This window comes from Staurois parvus, unplaced genomic scaffold (assembly GCF_062004578.1).
Source record: "Staurois parvus isolate SC_StPar_1 unplaced genomic scaffold, SC_StPar_1.0 ptg000315l, whole genome shotgun sequence".
NCBI lineage: Eukaryota > Metazoa > Chordata > Amphibia > Anura > Ranidae > Staurois > Staurois parvus.
In genome coordinates this window covers 4,980,001-5,002,519 of record NW_028318111.1, presented here as the reverse complement: position 1 = coordinate 5,002,519, position 22,519 = coordinate 4,980,001, and the positions used below count along the sequence as shown (strand labels likewise).

Genomic DNA, 22,519 nt, shown 5'->3' with positions numbered 1-22,519 from the left:
CAAAAAAGAAAAAATGTCAGTGCGTCTTATGGAGCGAATATGGAGTGGCCGGTCCGGTATTTCCAGCGCCGCCGTGTCAGAATACCGGGCTGGCCGCTCAGCTCTGCAGCGGGACCTTATGGAGATGACTGCAGATCTTTGGGGAGGTGGGGAGCGGGTACCTGAATTTGACAGGTACCCGCTGTTCCGCGGAGTTCCTCTATCCAGCCGCGCGCTCTCTTCCTGGCTTCTGTAGTGTGGGCGCTGGGCTTGACAGCCGGGTGCCAAGTGCGCATGCGCAAGAAGCGGTGCTTTTTGTGAATGGTAAGGCGATATATATATATATATATATATATATATATATATATATATATATATATATATATCAAAATTGTCTTTTTTTTTTTTCCCCGTTTTTATATAATAAAAAAAATAACCCAACGGTGATTAAATACCACCAAAAGAGAGCTCAATTTGTGTGGGAAAAAAAATTACTTTAATTTGGGTACAGTGTGGCATGACTGCACAATTGCCAGTTAAAGCAGCTCATTGCTGAATAGCAAAAATGGTCTGGTCATGTAGGAGTAAAACCTTCTGGAGTTTAAGTGGTAATTGCGCTATTTAAAACCAAAAATGTTCATAGAAAAATGATGGTCTAAAAGTAAAGAAAACCCCATTTAATGTTTTCCTTTTCTTTTCTTTTTTTTTTCTTCCTGCAGCATTGCGGAGCCATATGCAAGCGATCTGATTACTACAATGCTGTGACTACAGTCATCTTCGTGAACGTGAATATCATGGATCTAAACTGTCTTTGTAGCGTATAAAACCACTGCCCTGACAGAACAATTGCCTGCAAAGGTCATGGCCCTCTTCACGCCGTGGAAGCTGTCCTCCCAGAAGCTGGGCTTTTTTCTGGTGACTTTTGGCTTTATCTGGGGCATGATGTTGCTTCACTTCACGATCCAGCAGCGGACTCAGCACGAAAGCAGCACCATGCTCCGCGAGCAGATTCTGGATCTCAGCAAACGCTACATCAAAGCCCTGGCGGAGGAAAACAGGAACGTCGTGGACGGCCCATATGTCGGCACGATGACAGCATATGGTAAGGACAAAAAAAGCGCATGCTTCGTATCTACTTCTGAGAGAATGGATGACATTCGTATATTAAGGCTGCGTTTGATGGCTGATTTTACAAGAGCCAGAGGGTTTCAATTCATCTGCTGGCTTTTAGAAGCAAAGCAAATTATGGATTTAATTGTCCCATCTGGTTGAAAAGGATGCAAAAAATGAGCTTTAGAACAGGCCCAGAGTCAGGAAACCTTATCCTGCAGACAGGGCGATACGAGCAACTTGTGGATCATGTAGCACTTTCAGTAGGCATTCTGTAGCTGCTCTTTTGCCTGTATTCACTTTATCATCCATGCCACAGTGCTGCTTGGCTGTGAGACTGCTACCATATCTGTGGAGGTGCAAGCCAACGCCAGGCAGCTCTTCCTGCTCTGTGACATTAGTGTAATCTAACTGAAGTTAGAAGTGGGTGTGAAATATGCCCCTGATCATGGCAAAGCTCTGGCATGCACTTGTCAGGCTAGAAAGGAGGGTGTCTAGGCACTTTCCTATGTGGCCGAATGCTGTGCTGCATTTAATAAGAATTGATGCTTTTTCAATTAAACTCTGCTTAATGATTCAGTGTTAGCCAGACGTTAAGATTTTAACCCCTTGGCGGAGGCGCCTTCCGGCCCTTTAAGGGTCACGGCGGTCACATGATCGGGAAAGGTCCCGATCACAAGAGGAGACCGGGACCTTTCCGTGCGTACCGGACGTGTGCTGGGAGTGCTCAGGGCGCGCGCTCTCAGCACGTTTTTTTAATTGCACGCAAATGTGCGGCTGCTTGGCGTCAATGCCCAGATGCTGAGAGGTCGCACATTTACTTGCACTCAGCGTGAGGAGATTTTGAGGCAAGTCGTACATTATGCAGTTTTCTTTCCTTCAACTTCAAAGTTTAAGAAAAGAAAATAGCTTGATTCCCCTATCAACATTGCCAGTGTTGATGGGTAAATCCCTTCCGCAGTGATATTTTGTTCTGCTGGCAGGGGAGTGCAGTGCAAAAAGCCTTCCCCACCGGCAGAATACAATGATTGCTGCTGGCTGCTATTTCTGATTGGGGCGAAAGTTAACCAGACAGGCTGGTTGTACTAAAATGTTGATCCATCAACTTTAGTACAACCAGCCTGCCCAGAGATGTATCAGATATTGCTGGTTCCTGCTGAACCGGACTAATTTCCATCCATCTATGACCGGCTTAACCTCCTTAGCGGTTTTCCCGAGTGTAGCTCGGGGTAAAATTTAAATACCAAGAGCAGTAACCCCGAGCTACACTCGGGCGTACCATGCGGCGTTGCTCAGGGGGTCCCTGCAGCACTTACCTTGTCCTTCGCTCCCGCAATGTGTCCCGTGTAGCATCCCCGGCCATCTCCTCCGGCCGATGCCGGCATCCGGCTTCTGTGTTCCGGTCCCTGTGACGTCGGGACGTACGGGCGCCAGAACTGGCGGGAAATTTGAAATTTTTAAAAAATGTCATTTTTGCTGTCATTGCTGTTTCAATGCATTTCACATATATTTTGTCCCTACTGCTTTGTCCTGTGCCCTGCCTGCATTTTGACTGTTCTTTCTGCCTGGAAACTTAGAAAAGTCCATGGCGTCCAAAAAGCGTCCCTTTACGTTAAAAGCGGTTTTAGAACAGCGATAGTAAATCAGAACCACTTGCAGAATTGAGTGATAATGATTCGTGGGGGAAATTCATCATCAGACACTGAAAATGATTTTGCGACTTTGCTCAGCGATGTGCGAATTTGCCTCTGTATTTCAAATTTCAGTGTTTTTGGTTTGATTATATTATTGAATTAAATTTATTATATTATTTTTTATGATTATTAAATTATAATTTATGATTTCGTGTTTCAAGTTTTATCATATCCGGAATGTTTACTAGACTCTTATTCGGACAGATTTCAGTGAGTTATTCCTAAAAATTACAGCCTACAATAAAAAAACTACATATTTCCATGCAAAAAAATGGTACCGCTTTCAGCACAAAAAATCGGAAAGAATCATACCGCCAAGGAGGTTAAAGTGGTAGTAAGGCCCCATTGGACACTTGTACCTACTGGTAAGACTATAATCAAGCTTCTCTGGCGGTACAAAGAATATCTCCTAAACATGCACCATTTAGGAAATATTCAGTGTCTCTGCAGCCACTAATTACACCGGTGCTACCCGTGCTGTTCCTTCAGAGCTCTGTGCCATGGCTGAGACTCGCGCACACATGCATGGGAGTGATGTCATCGCAGCACAGCCATTCAAGCTGCATGAACCTGGAAGGAAGACTGGGTGAGGATGGGAAGCCTCTGCAGCGGTGACAGCGCACTGCTGGAGGGCTTCGTTTTCAGGTAAGTCTTTCATAATGTGCTAGTACTGACGCATTATGACATTTCCTTGCAGGGGGAAGTTTGTGGTGTGTTGTGTGGGGTTTTTTTTTTTTTTTCCCCCATGTTTACACTGTTAGCCCACTTGAAAGGAAGCTTTGACTTTCATTTGCTGAATGCTTGGTCTCGGTCTCATTGGCAGATGTTTTGAAGCCAAACAAAATCTTCAGTAGGCCAGCTGTGGCAACGTCTGTATTTTTTGCTTGGTACAATGTGGATGTGAATGCCGTGGTTGCTTAGAGTCCCAGGCTAATCCTTACTAGTCTTAGAAATGCTTAACCCCTCCGCCCCCCAAAAATCCACCTATGCTGACTAACCTGTGTAAGGAAGATGTATATACTTACCTATTTTCGGCCTGCTAGCATTGAGGGGGGGTCATAGTGCGGCGTCTATGCATTTAGGTTAAAGAACATTTAGAGTTTAGAACCACTTGAACGTCTTTCTTCTTTCTGTTTGTAAAGGATTATTATTAACATTATTTTTTATTTTTTTTATGTCATGCTTGCTCTGTGCAATGAGATTGGACAGAGCAGCCCTGAACCTCCTATTCTGAGGTCCCCCATCGGCGCTCCAGGCTCCTCCTCTTCAAAGTGCTCCACCATAAGAAGCTGCCTCCTATAGAGGCTCAGCCATGGGCTTGCTCTGATCCTGACTGTGTGTCTATAAACATGCACAGTGCAGCTCGGCCCTGCTCCCCGCTGTCTGCTCACAGGATTTGATTGACAGCAATAGGAGCCAATGGTTTCCACTCCTACCTCTTTCCTGTCAGGAGAGAGGAGTGCCGCTGCAGATGGTGACAATGCTGGATCGAGATGGGACTCTGGAAAATTATATGGTGGGCGATACTTCCACTGGAAAAAGTATGATCTGCTTTTGTAACCACTTTGACCTGCCCCTACAAGTGTTTTGGCGAATGCTTTCATTGCTTTGCAGCAGTACCTCTGCACATTTACCCATGTTTTGTCTCTGAAAATGGTGCAGGTATGAAAAATGCCGTCTGATCTGCCTGAAACCCAGTGAGCTTCTAACTTCCTGTTTGAGCTGCCGGCTTCACTGATGTCATGAGCAGTGTTGTCAGCCTGGACTATATTCTGCTGGACTGCAGAACACCTACCCATCTCTAGGGTTGCCACCTCATCCCTTTAAAACCAAACGCACATTGATTACACAGGTTCTGAGGCTAATGTAATGCAGGTGTGTTTACCACCTTAATCAGACACTGAACCTGTGTACTTAGTAAGTGTTCAGTTTTAAAGGGATGAGGTGGCAACCCTATCCATCTCCCGCTTTAACTCAAGGGGTGTGCTGTAGTCCAGCAGGTGAGACACGGGCAGTAATAACAATGGCACACAAGAAGCTGGTAACAACTGAGCTTCCAGGAACAGGAAAGCCACTTTTGTGGTGATTGGCTTAGGGTTGCTGTCATATAAAGTGGGTCATATGCTCCTCTATACGCTGAGGTTCTGGGCAGTAATAACACTGGGATCTCGGCATACAAGAAGCTGGTAACCACTGAGCTTCCAGGAACAGGAAAGCCACTTTTGTGGTGATTGGCCCAGGGTTGCTGTCCTATAAAGTGGGTCATATGCTCCTCTATACGCTGACGTTCTGGGTATTCTTCCTCCTGACAGCTGAAGCAGTTGGGGAGCCAATAATGGGGTAATATGCTGTTGGGGTTTAAAGTAAATCTTGTTGCTTTGTCCTACATGGACAAGTTTTTGTTGTGGCTGCCTTTGGGTTTGTTAGCATTGCAAAGAAAGGAAGTTTAAAAAAGCAGAACTTTACACTGTCAATAAACATTGACTATTTTTTGTCCTTATGCTTATTCGTCCTTGGAACTTATATTGTATTTACTTGTTTTAAACTTTTTTTTTTTTTACTTTTTTTTACTTCCTGGTTTCCATGCCTAGGCAAATGATGTCATACATCCCAGGTATCTTCGGTGGGGGGGGATTAGGGATTTCTCAGATAAGGCAGATAGATTGCAGATTCCAGGAAGTAAATTCATCTGCCCTTACTCAAGATGGCCGTGGCAAGAAATGGGGGGGGGGGGGGTATTTTCAAATTCATTTCTCAGCAAAATAAAGCGTGGAGACATGGATGGATGGGGGAGTTTGCTTTTGACTATTAAAAGTGAATGAAATAGTGTTTTTGGTTTGTGATACTTGGATGCAGTGTAGTTCCACTTTAAAGTGTTGTTTGTCTTCATCCTGCGATTTTGATCAGCTCTGCAACTTAAAACCATATGCTTGGTAATGAGAGCGGAGTTGAAGTTCCTTTAGTGTTTCCAGACTGCACAGATCTGTACACACACTTCAGTCCAGGGCTCTGGCAGCGACTCTGCGAAGTGTTTCCAGTAGTGCTCTTTGGTACGAGTAACAAGTGTTTTTGCCAAAAGGGAAAGAAGTTCTTGAACCAGAGTTCCAGAAGAGTAACACTTTGGACAGAGGATCTACACAGTTTCCACAATAGATTTCCAGCTTTGCTCTGTTACTATTAGTGTTTGGACCGGGCGTACGTTTTATTTTTAGTCTAGAATCAGAAGCCTGTGGCTGAGGCGTGATAGGATGTCTGCTCACCCAGCTCAGGGTTCATGCCCAATGGAGAATCAAAATGCTTTTTGGTAGTACGCAACTTTTCTGTAGGTGTTGTGTTTTTTTTTCTTCTTCCTAATTTCTGTATTTGAAATGGGGAGGGTGCTAGTTTGGGCATTTTTCAAACTGGACAGCCAATCATTTTAAAATGGCTCCATCCAAAGCTGGTGCTGGAAGTGTTATGCCAATTAGTGGTTGTAAATGCAGAAGGTTTTTACCTCAATGTAGTCTCTGCATTCATGTGTAAAAAAACAAACAAACAAAAAAACCCAAAAACCTCTGTGCCGCTCCCCACTGCCCCCCCCCCCCCCCTCCCATTACTTACCTGAACCTGATCTCAATCCAGCAATGTTCACGAGGGCAGTGGCTCTCCACTCTCCCCCCTCATTGGCTCAGACAGCAGGGGGAGCCCTTGTCTATGGACACACAGCCAGCTCTGGAACAAGCACACAAGTGCCCCCATAGCAAGCAGCTTGCTGTGGGGGCACTCGGCAGGGGGGATTAGCAATGAGAGCCAGCTGGGGACCTGAGGCGGATCAGGGCTGTTCTGTGCAAATAAATTACACAGAGCAGGTAAGTATAACCTGTTTGTAAACACTTTTTTTTATTATTATTATTATTATTAATATAACAAACCCTTTAAAGCTTTGCATAAAATAGTGAGGTGTTGGAAACTTGAGTTTTTATTTTTTTTTGTTTTCTTTGGTTGAACTGGATGGACTTTTTTGTCTTTTTTCAGCCAGACTAACTATGTAATATTGCTGTCTCTGTCCTTTTTGGGGAGATTGTCCTTCACTTCCTGTCCTGGTGATTACTGTAATGGGAACAAGATCACAATAAAGAGTTGATGTAGGTGGTTAAAATTTCATCAAGTGGTTTTTTACTGCATGTAGTCCTATTGAAGAGATTCCCCTCCCTTTCTGTCTTGGTGACCCCTACCAGGGACTCAGGAAGTGGTAAGAGCTAATGGATGTGTGTGGTTTTTTTTTTCTTTTTTTCCCCCCCCCCATCTGTCCTACAATGAAAAGGTTTTTGCTGACTATGCAGACTTATAGCCGTGTTCATGTCAGAACTGCTTATGTTTCCACAAATAGAAGTCAATGGGAATGCAAAAGCAGCTTGGGAAGTCAAATGCAAGTCAGAAGCACAAATAAAGGGACTTTGGAATGATATCAAACCTCTTGAGGTCTTTGTAGATGGGCAAATGTAGCCTGCTTCTGGCATCGCTGTGGGATCATAAATAATTCTTTGGTAGAGTTGTCCTTTCTCTTTCTTTGACCTGCTTTTAGCTTGTTTTGCATTGCTGTAATCTTGTATTGGGAGAGAAGCCATTCTGACGTTAACCTCCTCCCGCCAGCCGTACGCATGTAAGCGGCCTCTCAACGGATGGGCTTTAATGCCGTTAGGCCGCATATATGTGTCCCACCCATAAACAATACTCTGCTGAGAGCACGCAGGACATGCACTACCAGCGGGTAACAGAAAGCTCCCAATGTCTGCTTTCCGATCATGCGACTGCTGTGACAGGCAATCACAGCGGTCACGTGATCAGAAACCAAGGAGAAAATGCTGATACCGGGGGGGGGACATTGTTGGACCTTTGGAGCAGAAGTGAATATTTTTTCTTTTAGTTCCTCTTTACATGTGTTTTTATGGCAGCACAGTGGCTAAATGGTTAGCATTTCTGCCTGGCAGTACTAGGGATGTTAGTTCGAATCCCAGCCACGGCACCACCTGTCTGGAGTTTGCACACCCTGTGCCTGTGTGTGTTTCCTCCGGGTACTCCGGTTTCCTCCCACACTCCAAAGACATGCTGGTAGGTTAATTGGATCCTGTCTAAATTGTCCCTAGTATGTGTATGTATGAATGTGAGTTAGGGATCTTAGATTGTACGCCCCTTGAGGGTTAGGGACTGATGTGAATGTACAATATATATGTAAAGCGCTGTGTAAATTGATGGCGCTATATAAGTACCTGAAATAAATAAATGATCTTTGGTTCACGGAATAATCCTTTCCTGCACTGCATTTTGGTGTGAATTGTCCCAGAGTACAGATCATGTCTAATATTGTGGACATTTCCCCCCCCCCCTGTCGCGCTGTACGAACAGTCCACATCTGTCTCTTATGTACAGACATTGGCACGAATAAAAGGTGCTGGTTTAGTAGTGGAAGGTGAGGTGCAGATAAGGTTTTGCATTTGACAGGAAATACTTTGCTGCAGTCTGAAATGTTAGTTAAAAATCTAGCTGTCTTCTGGGTGAGTATACATTTCATATAAATGGCTCCCGCCAGAAATGGCTCTCATCTGAAGGCACTCTTACACTTTCGGCATCTTTGGTCAACTGCCATTTGTTTACCGTGTTATTTGTAGTTATGAGAGTCCATCTGTCCCAAGCAGCCGTTCTCATTGCCAATGAGACATGATCTGTCAATCATTACACACCGGATGAAGAGGTTTAATATGGACAGCTAGAAGTCCAGGGCAATCTGGCACCGCAGAACCTGAAGAAAAACACTTTAAAATTAATGTAGCCGGTTTCCTCTAAATAATACAGGGAAAGAAAATGTTTAATGTGATATTAAAGGCAATTATTTTTTTAAAAATTTTTTTATTATAAATATTTATTAATTTATCAGTTCAAGTACAAATCACGTTGACATTTCTATTAAAATGATATTCAAACAATATCTACCAGTTTGTATAATTTATTTAAGTCACTCCACTCTACCCTCCCGCCCCCCCTCACTCGGTCTCCCCCTCCCCCCCCTCCCCCCTCCCCCCCCCTCCCCCCTCCCCCCTCACTCGGTCTCCCCTCCCGCCCCCCCTCCCCCCTCACTCGGTCTCCCCCTCCCTCTCCCACTCTGCGTTTTCTCTCTTCTCCTTTACACCATTCATTTCTATTAATTCTAAATCAATTTCTAGGGGTATTATATCTTCATATATCTCACTTTTTCTCTATAATCTTCCCATTTTTTCCATTTTGTATTATACATCTCCATCCTATCTATATGCATGTAATACATTTTTCCGTCCCACAGATCTGATTCATTCTGCCCATCCAATCCTCCTCTGTTGGCACCTCCTTTTTTTCCCCAAAACCTAGGTATCAAGCTCTTCGCTGCGGTCAAATAATGCCATATCCCCGAGAACTTCTATGATTTCACTGGGAGTTCTGTGATATGGAGAAGACCTATATCTCTGGGTCTAATCCTATGTTAGTTTTAGTGATTTTCCTTATTAAATAGACTATTTTCCACAAAAACACCTGTATTCTTGAACACTCCCACCATATATGATACCACGTGCCCACTTCTCCGCAACCTCTCCAACATAACCGTGAATTCTCTCCATTCAATTTATGCTCTACATTAGGTGTGATGTGCCATCTCATCAAACACTTATAATTTATTTCTACTTCCCTCATACTAATGTTTTCGTGAATTATTCTAAGCGGTTTCCATTGCTCCCCCTCATCTATTTCTCTTCCCATGTCTCTTTCCCAATTCTCTATGTATATTAGTATTGTGTCGGTATCTAGTTCCATTAATATCTTGTGCATTTTTGCAATTCCAGGCAATTATTTTTTTAAATACCAGATATATCATACTTATCTGTTCTGTGCAATGGTTTTGTACAGAGTAGCCCCAATACTCTTCTCAGGTCCCCTGCCGCCACTCCTGGCCCCTCCCTCCTGCTTAGTGCCCTCATAGCAAGCAGTTTACTATGGGGGTACCCAAGAAGGCTCGCTCCCGAGCCGCTGTTCTGCGTGTCCATTCACACCGTGTGGCTTGGCCCCGCCTCCTGTTCTCCCCTCCTTGGCTCACTGCCTGTGATTGACAGTAGCGGGAGCCAACGGGAACCGTGAGAGACGCTGCTCTCGTGCACGTCGCTGGTTTGCAATGGGGTCCAGGTAATTATTAGAAGGGGTTGCTGCACAGTGAAGAGTTTTCCCCTTCAGGCATAGACTGCATGAAGGTAAAACCTTGAGCCTTTACAACTACTTTAACCACTTCCAGACCGGACACTTTCACCCCCTTCCTGACCAGGGCAATTTTCAGCTTTTAGCGCTATCACACTTTGAATGACAATTGCGCGGTCATGCAACACTGTACCCAAATGAATTTTTTACCATTTTTTTGAGATAGATAAAGCTTTATTTTGGTGGTATTTATTCACCACTGGGATTTGTATTTTTTTTTCTATGTAAATGAAATGTCCAAAAAATTTGGAAAAAAGTGTGTTTTTTATAAAATTTTGCAAATAAATAATATTTCATCATAAATCTTAGCCAAAATTTATTCCGTTATCTTTTTAGTAAAAAAAAAAAAAATCCAAATTAGTTTATAAGCAAAAATTATAATTTTTAAACTTTTTTTTACATTTTTTTTATTTTTTTATATTTTTTATTTTTTTTTTTTTACATACTGTCACCCTAGCAGTACAGTGTCACATTGGTGACACTGTACTCCTTGTGAGGGGTGATGAAGATTTTTTTTTTTTTTTTTTTTTTACACTGATTGCTTTTACACCCATATAGGATATAAAAGCAATCATTTCTCTTTCTCTCTGTGTGCATTCCTGCACTCATTGAAAAGAACTGAGTGAGCTGTGATTGGTTATAGCTTGTCACATGGCACAAGGCTTTTGTGAATAGCCTTGTACCATGTGACCTCTGTGATCATTCACAGATTTCACACACAGTAAGCAATGATATCAGAAGTGACATCTTGCTTACTACTTTGCATGTGATCACTGATTGGCCAATCAGTGATCACATGATCGGGACCTCGTACAGAGGTCCCGTCCGACGATCGGTGTTTCACTGTGTCCGGAGGACACAGCGGGCACCGGATCGCGGTGCTGCGCGCTCGCAGGGAGCGCGCACAAGCAGGGTGCGGTGAGGCCGTTTATAGACGGCCACCCGACCCTGCAGTGCCACCGTTAGGCCGTTTATATACAACGGCCGGTCGGGAAGTGGTTAACCAATGTTGCTTTTCTGGGGGCTGGCATTGGCAGTACTTGATGGCTGTGTTTCTCTTTTAGTTCTTTATTGGTTTTAAGAAGGAGGTAATATTCACGCTCACACAGGGGCTGTAGCCTCAGCAATCACGTACAAATGTCAAGGATGCAAGCAGCAAGTAACCAAAACATCCGATTGCTATGCTTCACCATCGAGAGCCTTTGGCTTGACCTTAGATGATCCCATCCTGCAGTTCTGTGTTGGGGCCAATACAGAACAAGTGTGGCACAGGCCCCGAGCCCAGATAGGATGAGAAATGAGACACCTTTCCTTCCTAGACATGCCTCCGTCAGGGAGCTGCTGCAATATTTCCTGCAAACGTTTCATCTGCTGTGCACTTGGTAAAAGCTGTGTTTTGTACTTGTCCAGAAAAGTGTGATTGTGTCTTGGATGTAAATCAGAACGATTACAGTGGCTAAATGATTAGCTCTTCCACCTGGCAGTACTGGGGTTGTTGCTTCGAATCCCAGCCACGGCACCTCCTGCCTGGAGTTTGCATGTTCTCCCTGTGCCTGCGTGGGTTTCCTCCGGGTACTCCGGTTTCCTCCCACACTCCAAAGACATGCTGGTAGGTTAATTGGCTCCTGTCTAAGTTGGCCCTAGTATGTGTATGTATGAATGTGAGTTATGGACCTTAGATTGTACACCCCTTGAGGGTTAGGGACTGATGTGAATGTACAATATATATGTAAAGCGCTGCGCAAATTGACAGCGCTATACAAGTACCTGAAATAAATTCCTGTCTATAGAGCATTCTGACGCCAGGAACAGTCCATTTTCATGACTTCTGGACGGGGGAAGGGGGGGATGCAGGATCCGAAGGAAGGTCTTGTGTGGGGAGTATCGTCGGGTCAGATGAGTATATCTCCACTGTGACCCCAGTGCTGCAAGGCAGAGGTGCTAGGCACTATGCCACCCCATGTGACTGTATCTTCATGCTATCCTTTCCACAGGGTGACAACCCAGCTACATTATTTCACTGCAGAACACTGTTGTCACTCTAAGGCTACGTTCACACTAGCCTTGTGTGCAGGCGGCAGAGAGGCGTTTGGGAAGCGTTTTTACCGCTTCCCAAACGCCTCTGCCAACTCTGCACATTACAGCACATGGTGCTGTTCTAACAGGAGCGTTTGCGTCGCTTCGCGTTGCGTCGCGGCAAAACGGACGCCTCTGGTCGAGTCAGGAGGCTTTGAAACCTCCTATTCTCGTCTATGGTGCCGCTCCGCAAACGCCCGGCCGGCGTTTGCGGTGCGGTTGCGACGCGGTTGCGGGGCGTTTGCGGAGCAGTAACACCACTCAAATGCATTATAGGCATTTGTGGGGCGTTATTAACGCTCGGCAAACGCCTAGCAACCGCCGCTAAACCGCGCATGCGGCGTTTGCGGAGCGTTTGCCGAGCGTTAAAAACGCTCCGCAAACACTGGACCAACGCTTGCCAAACGCTATAGGGGCGTTTGGCAAGCGTTGGCAAAACAGCCTAGTGTGAACGAGCCCTAATAGGGTTAAAAAAATTGCGGACCTACTGGCAGGATTGTTTATTGAGCGGTTTACTCGGGGGCACACCGAAAAACAAACTGCTGTGTTGATGTTAAAAAGGCTGGCCATACATTGTACAATTTTTCTTTTTACATTTATCAAAAACATAATATGAGGTCAAACCTAAACAACCCTTTCAATTTGTATCCAATCAGGTAGGCGGTTGCACTACATAGTTGAAGGTAAATCTAAAGGAAATTGTATAATGTATGGCTAGCTTAAATAGAAATATAGGCAAAACTTTTTTTTTTTTTCTTGTTTTCTTTCATTTTGGATAAAGTAATGGGAGGTTATAAACACTGTTTATTTTTTGCCATCTGTGGAGAGATTTTCCCTTCACTTCCTGTCCCATAGCCAAAACAGGAAGTAGGAAGAAATCTCTGCAAGTTAAGGGAATACTTTGGGAACCTCCAGGTCACTAGAACTAGTGTCTCTATTGGAAGATTTCCTGTATTGTTCTAGGGAAAACCCAAAACTTTGGATTTTTATTTATATTCACATTCAATGGTAATGGGCAGCACAGTGGCTAAATGGTTAGCACTTCCACCTGGCAGTACTAGGGTCGTTGGTTTGTATCCCAACCACGGCATCACCTGCCTGGAGTTTGCATGTTCTCCCTGTGCCTGCGTGGGTTTCCTCTAGGTACTCCGGTTTCCTCCCACACTCTAAAGACATGCTGGTAGGTGAATTAGCTTCTGTCTAAATTGTCCCTAGTATGTGTATGTATGAATGTGAGTTAGGGACCTTAGATTGTACACCCCTTGAGGGTTAGGGACTGATGTGAATGTACAATTGACGGTGCTATATAAGTACCTGAAATAAATAGAAATAAACAGGGCAAATAGGAGGGGGGGGGGGGGCACAGACAGCAATAAAAACTGACAGAGGTTCTAAACCCTCTCTACTCCAAAACTAAAAAAAAGTTTTGCCTTTTAGTTATACTTTTAGGCTGAAAAGTCTATAAAATGTTTACTTTATCCATAGTTCAACTGCAAAATGATTCCTCTGAAATGCAAATGCTCCATTTACTGAGCACTGCCTTTAAGATGATCTCCTGCTTGGAGCTGTTAATGTTTTATCACCTCGGTGATCCTGTGGTGTGATACGGATAAGCAATCACATGTCGCCTTGTGTTCAGGACAGGGTGTAGGGATGATTTTTTTTTTTTCTCATATTTGTCAGATCCTCCAGTAAATATCATCTGCAGCACAGTGTAGCCCTAATTGCGCCTTTTAAAAATAACATTTTCCCTGTCCTTGAGTAAATTGAGGTCGAAGGTAGAATGTCGGAGTTTTATAATCGCCCGGCTTGGTTTGAAGTCTGAAATTGCTTCTTCATCTCTTTCTGTTTAATTTATAGTGACAGAAAATGTGTTCGGCGCAGTGTTCTGACATCGAGTGCACATTATCGAAACGCCGTTGGTTGCAGTCCTTACAATTAAATTACACTAAATCACTACCTATTCAGCATCTTCTATTGATCTCGGTGAATTAAAGGATAGTCCAAGGTTAAAATAAACCAGTATTCAGAAAGACTGGAGACCAAGTCCGGTAATGGCACTCCACTGTGACCGACATGTCCCCTCTGCACAGTGGGCACCCCAAGACATCACATCCCATAATGCAGTGCAGTTTCCTTGGCATCTAGGAGCCAATTTCTGTTTGTGTTGCTGTTTTGGAGATTTTTTTTTTTTCTTTTCTTGTCCTAAGTTAGGGGAAATCTGCCCAGATAGCAGTTTTCATCACAGGGGTTCTAATTCTGTCACACGCTATCTAAAACTCAAAGAATTGTAGGTGGGATGTACGCTGACTTTATAAAAAAAAAAAAAACCTGTTATACTTGCCTAGCATTGCACAGAGCAGTCCCGAACCTCTTCCTCTGTGGTCCCCCCTCCCCCCCACGCATGGGGTAGCCAATGGCTGTCTACCTTAAAGGGGAAGTTCTGCTTGTTTGTATCCTTGTATCCTCCCACCCCCTACTCTCCCCATTTGGCACTTTGTGTGCAGAGGGGGAGCAGGTAACTGGTTTCAACAGGTATCCTCTCCTTTTTCCTGTTAGATGTGCCGCAGCAATCTGAGCCGTAAATTCAGCCCACTTTGCTCCCCCGCAGCCTTCCAGGACACTTCCCAGGTCCCAGAAGACTGCGGAACCATTCACAAAGCATAGCACGCTTCACGCATGCGCAGTAGGAAAACGGCTGTGAAGCCACAAGGGTTCATTGTTGGTCTCCTTTACCTCTGGCACCTGCACCCAAAGCCAATTGAAGAAACTGCTTGGGTGAGGACATTGCTGGATCCCTGGACAAGTAAGGCTACGTTCACACTAGCGTTGTGTGCAGGCGGCAGAGAGGCGTTTGGAAAGCGTTTTTACCGCTTCCCAAACGCCTCTGCCAATTCTGCACATTACAGCACGTGGTGCTGTTCTAATGGGAGCGTTAGCGTCGCGGCAAAACAGACACCTCTGGTCGAGTCAGGAGGCGTTGAAGCTTCCTATTCTAGTCTATGGTGCCGCTCCGCAAACGCCCGGCCGGTCGTTTGCGGTGCGGTTGCCGGGCGGTAACACCATTCAAACTGCATTATAGGCGTTTGTGGGGCGTTTTTACCACTCGGCAAACGCCGCTAAACCGTGCATGCGCCGTTTATGCTCCGCAAACCCCGGACTAACGCTTGCCAAACACTATAGGGGCATTTGGCAAGCGTTGGTAAAACAGCCAAGTGTGAACGAGCCCTTAGTGTCCTTATATTACAAGTCAGCAACTTCAGTGTTTGTAGCTGCTGACTTTTTTTTTGAGGGGAGCCTGGAGCTGCTCTTTAATGCATTCTGTGTAATATATAATATATATAAAATATATACAATTTTTTTTTTTTAATACAGTGCTGTTCTCCCCATACAGAGAGAAGGGATTCTGGAAGTTATTACAGGCATTAAAGTTTGTAAATTATAAAAGGTAAGTAAATGGATTATGTAAACACAGTATGTTCCATCCATTGCCGATTTGATCGACCCTGGAGGTTCCTTTTAGGCCAGATTTCTGGAGTGCTGTACAATTGCTGCACTACTTATGCTCATTGCATTCTATATCGGTTTTTAGCCGTGCCCTGACCTTCTTTGAAGACCTTTTCCATGGAGCTGGATACCTTGCCCCACACACTTTCCAAAATGTATGCCTTCTTTATCACGCCCGCAGAGAGTTATCACCCTCCCTTCCTGGATAAATGGGAAGTGGATTTGGGTCGAACCTTTTTGGATTGTTGGAAGTACCAACAAACTCCGCTTTGGCTTGAAATCTGCAGTTTGCACTAAATTCCAGGACACAAACTTAAAGATCCTTCTTGGTCTATCATACCCCAGCCCTTGTGCATACCTTTTATCCAACCACGTCTCATCGATGTTGGCGCTGCCAGGAGAGGAGAGGAACACTACTACGTCTTTTGGTCTTGCCCCAACCTGACTGGCTTCTGGGCAGGGATCCGTAGGCTGACTCAAACATTTACTGATTATGAGGTGCCGGATGATCCAGCTTTTTTTTCTTTTGCATGCATCTAATATACCTGCCAAAGTCTATAAAAATAATCAATCCTTCACCATCTTAACGCCACCAAATCTTTTATTTCTCTCGTGTGGAATGGACCTCTGTCCTTTTGCCAATGGCTCATGAAATTGTAGGAATTGAATCAGATGCTAGATCTGTTTCTGACCTCACAATATAAACTGGAGATCTACCCCAAGATGTGGGGTCTGTGGAATAGGTTCAATCTATTCTGAGGAAGTTGAGGCCCTCTTTGCCTGAGAGTAACAAGTATCAGTCCCCGGGTTATCCTAGTCTCTTCCCCTATTGTCCTACTTCCCGTTTTTTTTTTTTTTTTTTTTTTTTCCTCTGGGTCTTTCCTTTTTTGATTTGTTTTCTCTCTTGCTTTTTGCTTTTATTTTATAGAAAATTTGAATGAGGTAGTTCCAGTCCCCCCTAAGCCCCCCTCCCCCTTAAGGGGATCATAATTCAAGCCTCTGGGATATAGGGCTGTGTTGAACTCATGTGTATTCGGTTTTTCATTCTCTTATTCTGTCTATTGTCTCAAGCTGTTCAACTGAATCTTGCCTATGTACCCAGATTTATTTATTTCAGGTACTTATATAGCGCCATCAATTTACGCAGCGCTTTAGATATATATTGTACATTCACATCAGTCCCTAACCCTCAAGGGGTGTACAATCTAAAGTCACTAACTCACATTCATACATCTACATATATACATACTAGGGACAATTTAGACAGGAGCCAATTAACCTACCAGCATGTCTTTGGAGTGTTGGAGGAAACCGGAGTACCAGGAGGAAACCCACGCAGTCACAGGGAGAACATGCAAACTCCAGGCAGGTGGTGCCAGGGTTGGGATTCGAACCAGCGACCCCAGTACTGCCAGGCTGAAAGATGTCTACATACTATCTGTTCTGGATGCTACCTAATGTCAGTAAACTTTAATTTTAAAAAAAGTGTGTTTTGTATCAATTTAAACAGTAAGTTCACCTTTTAGAAAAAAAAAATTGCACATTAATTTTGCAGGTAAAAAAATGTACATTTATTTGTCTGCAGGAGCCTGGAGAGCATTGTATCAGCCATCAGCAGATCACTGATGTCATGCAGGTCTCCTGCAGATCTATCTGCTTGCCTGTACGGGATGTTGACAGGAAGAATGAACGAACTACCACGGCAATTTACAGCACCACGGTAGTTCATTGAGGACTACAAGCGGACAGCTGCTAAGGCTGTCAGCACTTGTAGTCTCTCATTCACAAATTCCTTTTTTTTTTTTTTTTTTTTTTAATTTTGACAGCTACAAGAAGGGAGGATATTTCCCGCCCCCACAAGCTGCAAAAGCGTGGCGGATCGGGCAGGGGCTGGGGCCGGTCTGATCGTAACATGTTACAGCATGAATATAGGGGTAACATGTTACTTAAGCAGAACTTCTTCTTCAAATCGATTCCTCATTGCTATCATTGTGGTGAATTGTGCAGCTGATCGTATTGATTAATCATCGTGCGTGTGCGCGTGTGTGTGTGCGCGTGTGTGTGTGCGCGTGTGTGTGTGCGCGTGTGTGTGTGCGCGTGTGTGTGTGCGCGTGTGTGTGTGCGCGTGTGTGTGTGCGCGTGTGTGTGTGTGCGCGCGTGTGTGTGTGCGCGTGTGTGTGTGCGCGTGTGTGTGTGCGCGTGTGTGTGTGTTCGCTCCATGTCTGGAGTGCCGCTTGTAAGCATTACTTCAGAAAACACACTCGGACGACCACTGCAAGTTGTACAGAGGCATTCAGAGTGGATCTCTACCTTGTGATCAAGGGGAATCAATCCCACCCATCACTAGTATTGTTTATAAACATTCAGCTCGTTTACAACAGAAAAAGCTGCCCTTCCTCCATTGTGAAGAAGTGGAGTATTTGTAAACACAGCAGGAAGGAGAATTGGCAGATTGAAGGTGATTATGGGGGGTCTTAACTTTTCACTGACCAGCAACCATTGTGGTGTTGGCTGTTGTGGTTTTTTTTTTTTTTTTTTTTTTTCCCCCCCAAGTAAAGAAATAAAAGTTGAATGTAAACTAACTTTTTTTTTTTTTTTCTTTTAGTCCCTTTTCCTTTTAGTAAAAATGGGGGGTTCGAAGTGGTTAATACTGCCAAAGGAAAGCGCTCGTCTTTCAAAAAATAAAATTAATTTGGGTACAGTGTTGCATGACCGCAGTAATTCCGTCAAACTATCACAACATTAGAAACTAATGAGAAGTTATATATAGGCCGGTGGTTAAACATTAGCTATTATGTGCAGCTATTGCTATTACTCAGGACGCCGTGACACCAAAGCATTGTTGCTTCTATGATGTATTTGTACCTTTTTGTGTCCGGTCTGCTCTGTGTATTTTGTGCTGTTGCTCATTTTTCATAGGGATTGGATACAGAAGCATGGAGGCTGATTTCTTAAGAAGTTGAGAATCTTCACTGAAATTGTGTGACTATTCACTTCAATTATCCAGTTATGTGAGAAGCATCTTTATATGATTGAGTATTTAAAGTGAATCGGGTATTTGCTTTTTCACAAAAGGTCTCATTTGCACCTGCAAACAGGGCCATTTGTGATTATGTGCGGGAGTTCCCAGATTAGTTGCAGGCTAAAGCCCCATGGAAAGCTGCGAAAGGCTGACAGCTCGTGCAGCTCTTTGTGGGTGCTTGCATGTAATCGCTCATGGAGCAATCACCTATGAATGATTGGCCCTGGATGCAGACTCAGAGCCTGTTTCCTATAAATGATTAGCCCTGGATTCAGACAGTCTTTTCAGTGCCAATCATTTGCAGGTAATCACTGCTTGAGCGTGTGAGCAGCCATGATTAGCTGCAGGAGTCATCAGCCTCCCATTGCCTTCAATGGACCTTCCACCCAAAGCTAATCACTAGAAACCCCAGCTGGGTCCTCCTGCTTGTAATCACGAACAGTCCAATTTACAAGTGTGAATGGAGCCTAATGCAGGCCATAGATGGTTCGTTTATCGGCCGATTTTCGCACTGTTGGTGGGGCAGTGTCATCGGCTGATTTTCGCGGTTCCTTCTCATTTCTTTTATCGGTCATGCTGGAAAATATTTTAAAAACTTCCGGTTTTCGCAATCATTGGTGGCAACAGAACGACCAATGTTTCCTTTTTCGGAAGAAAAATCAGCCGATAAACGAACCGTCTATGGCCTGCAAAAATCAACCTCATGAGTGCTCTGGTGCAGGGTTTGATAAGCTGCTTTCCCATTGCAAGAAATGGATGTAGAGGTGTGGGTTTTATTGCATTTCAGGATTCCAGCCAGCTTTAAAACCATATCCTGCTTTTCAGTACATCTAAGCTTTTTTTTTTTTCTGGTTTCCTTGTTCCGCTCCACCTAATCTGTTGGAGTTTTAGAAATAAAGATGATCAAAAAGGACCTTGCGGTGTCCTAAAATTAGCTGCTGCATCTGTTCATGTGACCACTTAGGAAATAATCCGAGTAATCTCTTGTCTGCTCACAAGAACATAAAGACGCTTAATCTGAAAAGACATCAAGGTTTTAAAGCTGAAATATTAAAAATATCTAAAGAAGGAATTTTCCTTCCCTGGACAGCGCCATTAGGTCAGCTACAAATATGCCAAAGAATTGTGGGAATATGCTCTGGGGAATAAATTCTCCTTTCTGGGTATAACAAAGTCACATTGAGCCAATGCTGTCATTTTAGTACGTCCAATTCTCTACTTGGTGTTCATAGCGAAACCACAGACTGACCTCCAATATCTGCTTGCTGATAAACCGTAGATTGTCTTATCCAGCCAGAGGACGGGTGTAGAGTGCATACAGTGGATTTATTTATTTATTTTCTTGCCTTGAAGTGGCTTCTGTACAGCACTTTTGCAATTCCTCACTTGCGTAGGCACCCCATCACATGATTTATGTACAGTTTTCCACTCCTGTAAACTGGATACTGTCACTGTATGGTGTAATTTGATTGTAAGATTTTGATAGGTTGGTAAGGTAAAGATTAGTTTTTAGGCTTTGAGAGCTTATTCTCACAGCCCTCTTTCTTTCCTTCCTTCCTTCTTTCCTTCCTTCCTCCTTTCCTTCCTTCCTCCTTTCCTTCCTTGCTCCTTTCCTTCCTTCCTCCTTTCCTTCCTTCCTCCTTTCCTTCCTTCCTCTCCTTCCTCCCTCCTTTCCTTCCTCCCTCCTTTCCTTCCTTCCTCCTTTCTCCTTTCCTTCCTTCCTCCTTTCTCCTTTCTCTCCTTCCTCCTTTCTCCTTTCTCTCCTTTCTCTTTTCTCTCCTTCCTCCATTCTCCTTCCTCTCCTTCCTCTCCTTCCTCCTTTCTCTCCTTCCTCCCCTTCCTCCTTTCTCTCCTTCCTCCCCTTCCTCCTTTCTCTCCTTCCTCCCCTTCTCTCCTTTCTCTCCTTCCTCCCCTTCTCTCCCTTCTCTCCTTTCTCTCCCTTCTCTCCCTTCTCTCCCTTCTCTCCTTTCTCTCCCTTCTCTCCCTTCTCTCCTTTCTCTTTTCTCTCCTTCCTCCATTCTCCTTTCTCTCCTTCCTCTCCTTCCTCCATTCTCTCCTTCCTCCCCTTCCTCCTTTCTCTCCTTCCTCCCCTTCCTCCTTTCTCTCCTTCCTCCCCTTCCTCCTTTCTCTCCTTCCTCCCCTTCCTCTCCTTTCTCTCCTTCCTCCCCTTCCTCCCCTTCCTCTCCCTTCTCTCCCTTCTCTCCCTTCTCTCCCTTCTCTCCCTTCTCTCCCTTCTCTCCCTTCTCTCCCTTCTCTCCCTTCTCTCCCTTCTCTCCCTCCTCTCCCTCCTCTCCCTCCTCTCCCTCCTCTCCCTCCTCTCCCTCCTCTCCCTCCTCTCCCTCCTCTCCCTCCTCTCCCTCCTCTCCCTCCTCTCCCTCCTCTCCCTCCTCTCCTTCCTCTCCTTCCTCTCCTTCCTCTCCTTCCTCTCCTTCCTCTCCTTCCTCTCCTTCCTCTCCTTCCTCTCCTTCCTCTCCTTCCTCTCCTTCCTCTCCTTCCTCTCCTTCCTCTCCTTCCTCTCCTTCCTCTCCTTCCTCCCCTTCCTCTCCTTCCTCCCCTTCCTCTCCTTCCTCCCCTTCCTCCCCTTTCTCCCCTTTCTCCCCTTTCTCCCCTTTCTCCCCTTCCTCCCCTTCCTCCCCTTCCTCCTTTTTTTCCTTCCTTTTTCCATTTTTTCCTTTAAAATTGTTCAGGCACTTCCTGTTCCGGGGGTGATAGTGCTCTGTCCCTGTCCCCCAATTGTTGGCCTGCAACACCTTAAGTAAAGTAAAATATCCACCATCGTCACATACACTGTAACTCCTCTTCTACAATTTGGGGCACTTTCACACTGATGCAGTGCAGTTTTCCTGCACATCAGTGTGAAAGTGTCCTTTATACATTTTTATTTTCCCTGTACTTTTTTGTGTTGAAAGCAATTTGATATCAGCTGCAATTCCCTTTAAGCTAGGAACAAACTTCCCCCTGTGGACCTTGCAGAAGACGTGTTATCCAAGGCACTATAATATCCAGGGTTGTTAATGATATAATTGCAGGCGTGCACAGACTCGACCTTTACATGTGTTTTTCTTATCTCAAAAAAGGAGATCATAATACATGTTCTCACATGGGAATTTAACTTTTTTTTTGGTCTTCTATTCATTCTCTGTGAATTTTATGTTCTGTGTGCCAAGATAAACCGTTATAATCATACCGTAGTTGCCATTTTAATAAACGTAAGCCTAAATGTAAACAAAAGAAAAGTAATCCATGATTTTAGAAATAATCCACCTCCTGTGTTTTTTTTTTTTTTTCTTTTCTTTTGTTAGATTTAAAGAAGACGCTGGCGGTTCTTCTGGATAATATTTTGCAAAGGATTGGCAAATTGGAGTCAAAGGTTGACACCCTGGTTTTAAATGGCACAGGTTTAAACTCCACCAATGGTACAACGACTGCCATTCCCAGTGTTGGTGCTGGGGATAAAATAAACGTTGCAGGTATGTGGGGTGTTTTTTTTTTTTTTTTTTTTAAGTGGACCTGTTGGCAATTTCATTAACCACCAATGCATTTGCGGTTCTGTTCAAATACTGTATGACATGAAAACCCTGCCATATTCTAAATCTGAGGTTGGAACACTCATGGTCAAAGGTTTGTAGACATCTGATCACATCTATGGTGAGCTTTTTAGAAATACCATTCCAAAACCATCGGTATTATTATGAGAGGTCAGCGAGCACTTGTTTTGAAGCTCATTTACTGTTTGTGAAGAGTATATTATTTGACCTTTTTATTTCTTGGCCACAGTGGCACATCATGTGTTTTGAAGCAGTCTTTTAGAACTGCAAACTCCTAATTCAATGATGATGGGCACCCACAAGGTCCCTAACCGGTATCTTCTCCC

The 22,519-nt window shown here is 44.3% G+C and overlaps 1 protein-coding gene across 1 annotated transcript in view; it reads left to right on the top strand.

Annotated features, from left to right (window-relative positions):
* Positions 1–701: 701 nt before the first annotated feature.
* The window catches only part of MGAT5 (alpha-1,6-mannosylglycoprotein 6-beta-N-acetylglucosaminyltransferase), a 183,546-nt gene continuing 161,728 nt past the window's right edge, over positions 702–22,519 (top strand). Inside the window, exons 1-2 of the mRNA XM_089683607.1 lie at positions 702–1,081; positions 21,948–22,115. Of these exons, the coding sequence (XP_089539733.1) occupies positions 841–1,081; positions 21,948–22,115 (409 nt within the window). The 5' untranslated portion in view covers positions 702–840. The remainder of the gene's footprint in view (positions 1,082–21,947; positions 22,116–22,519) is intronic.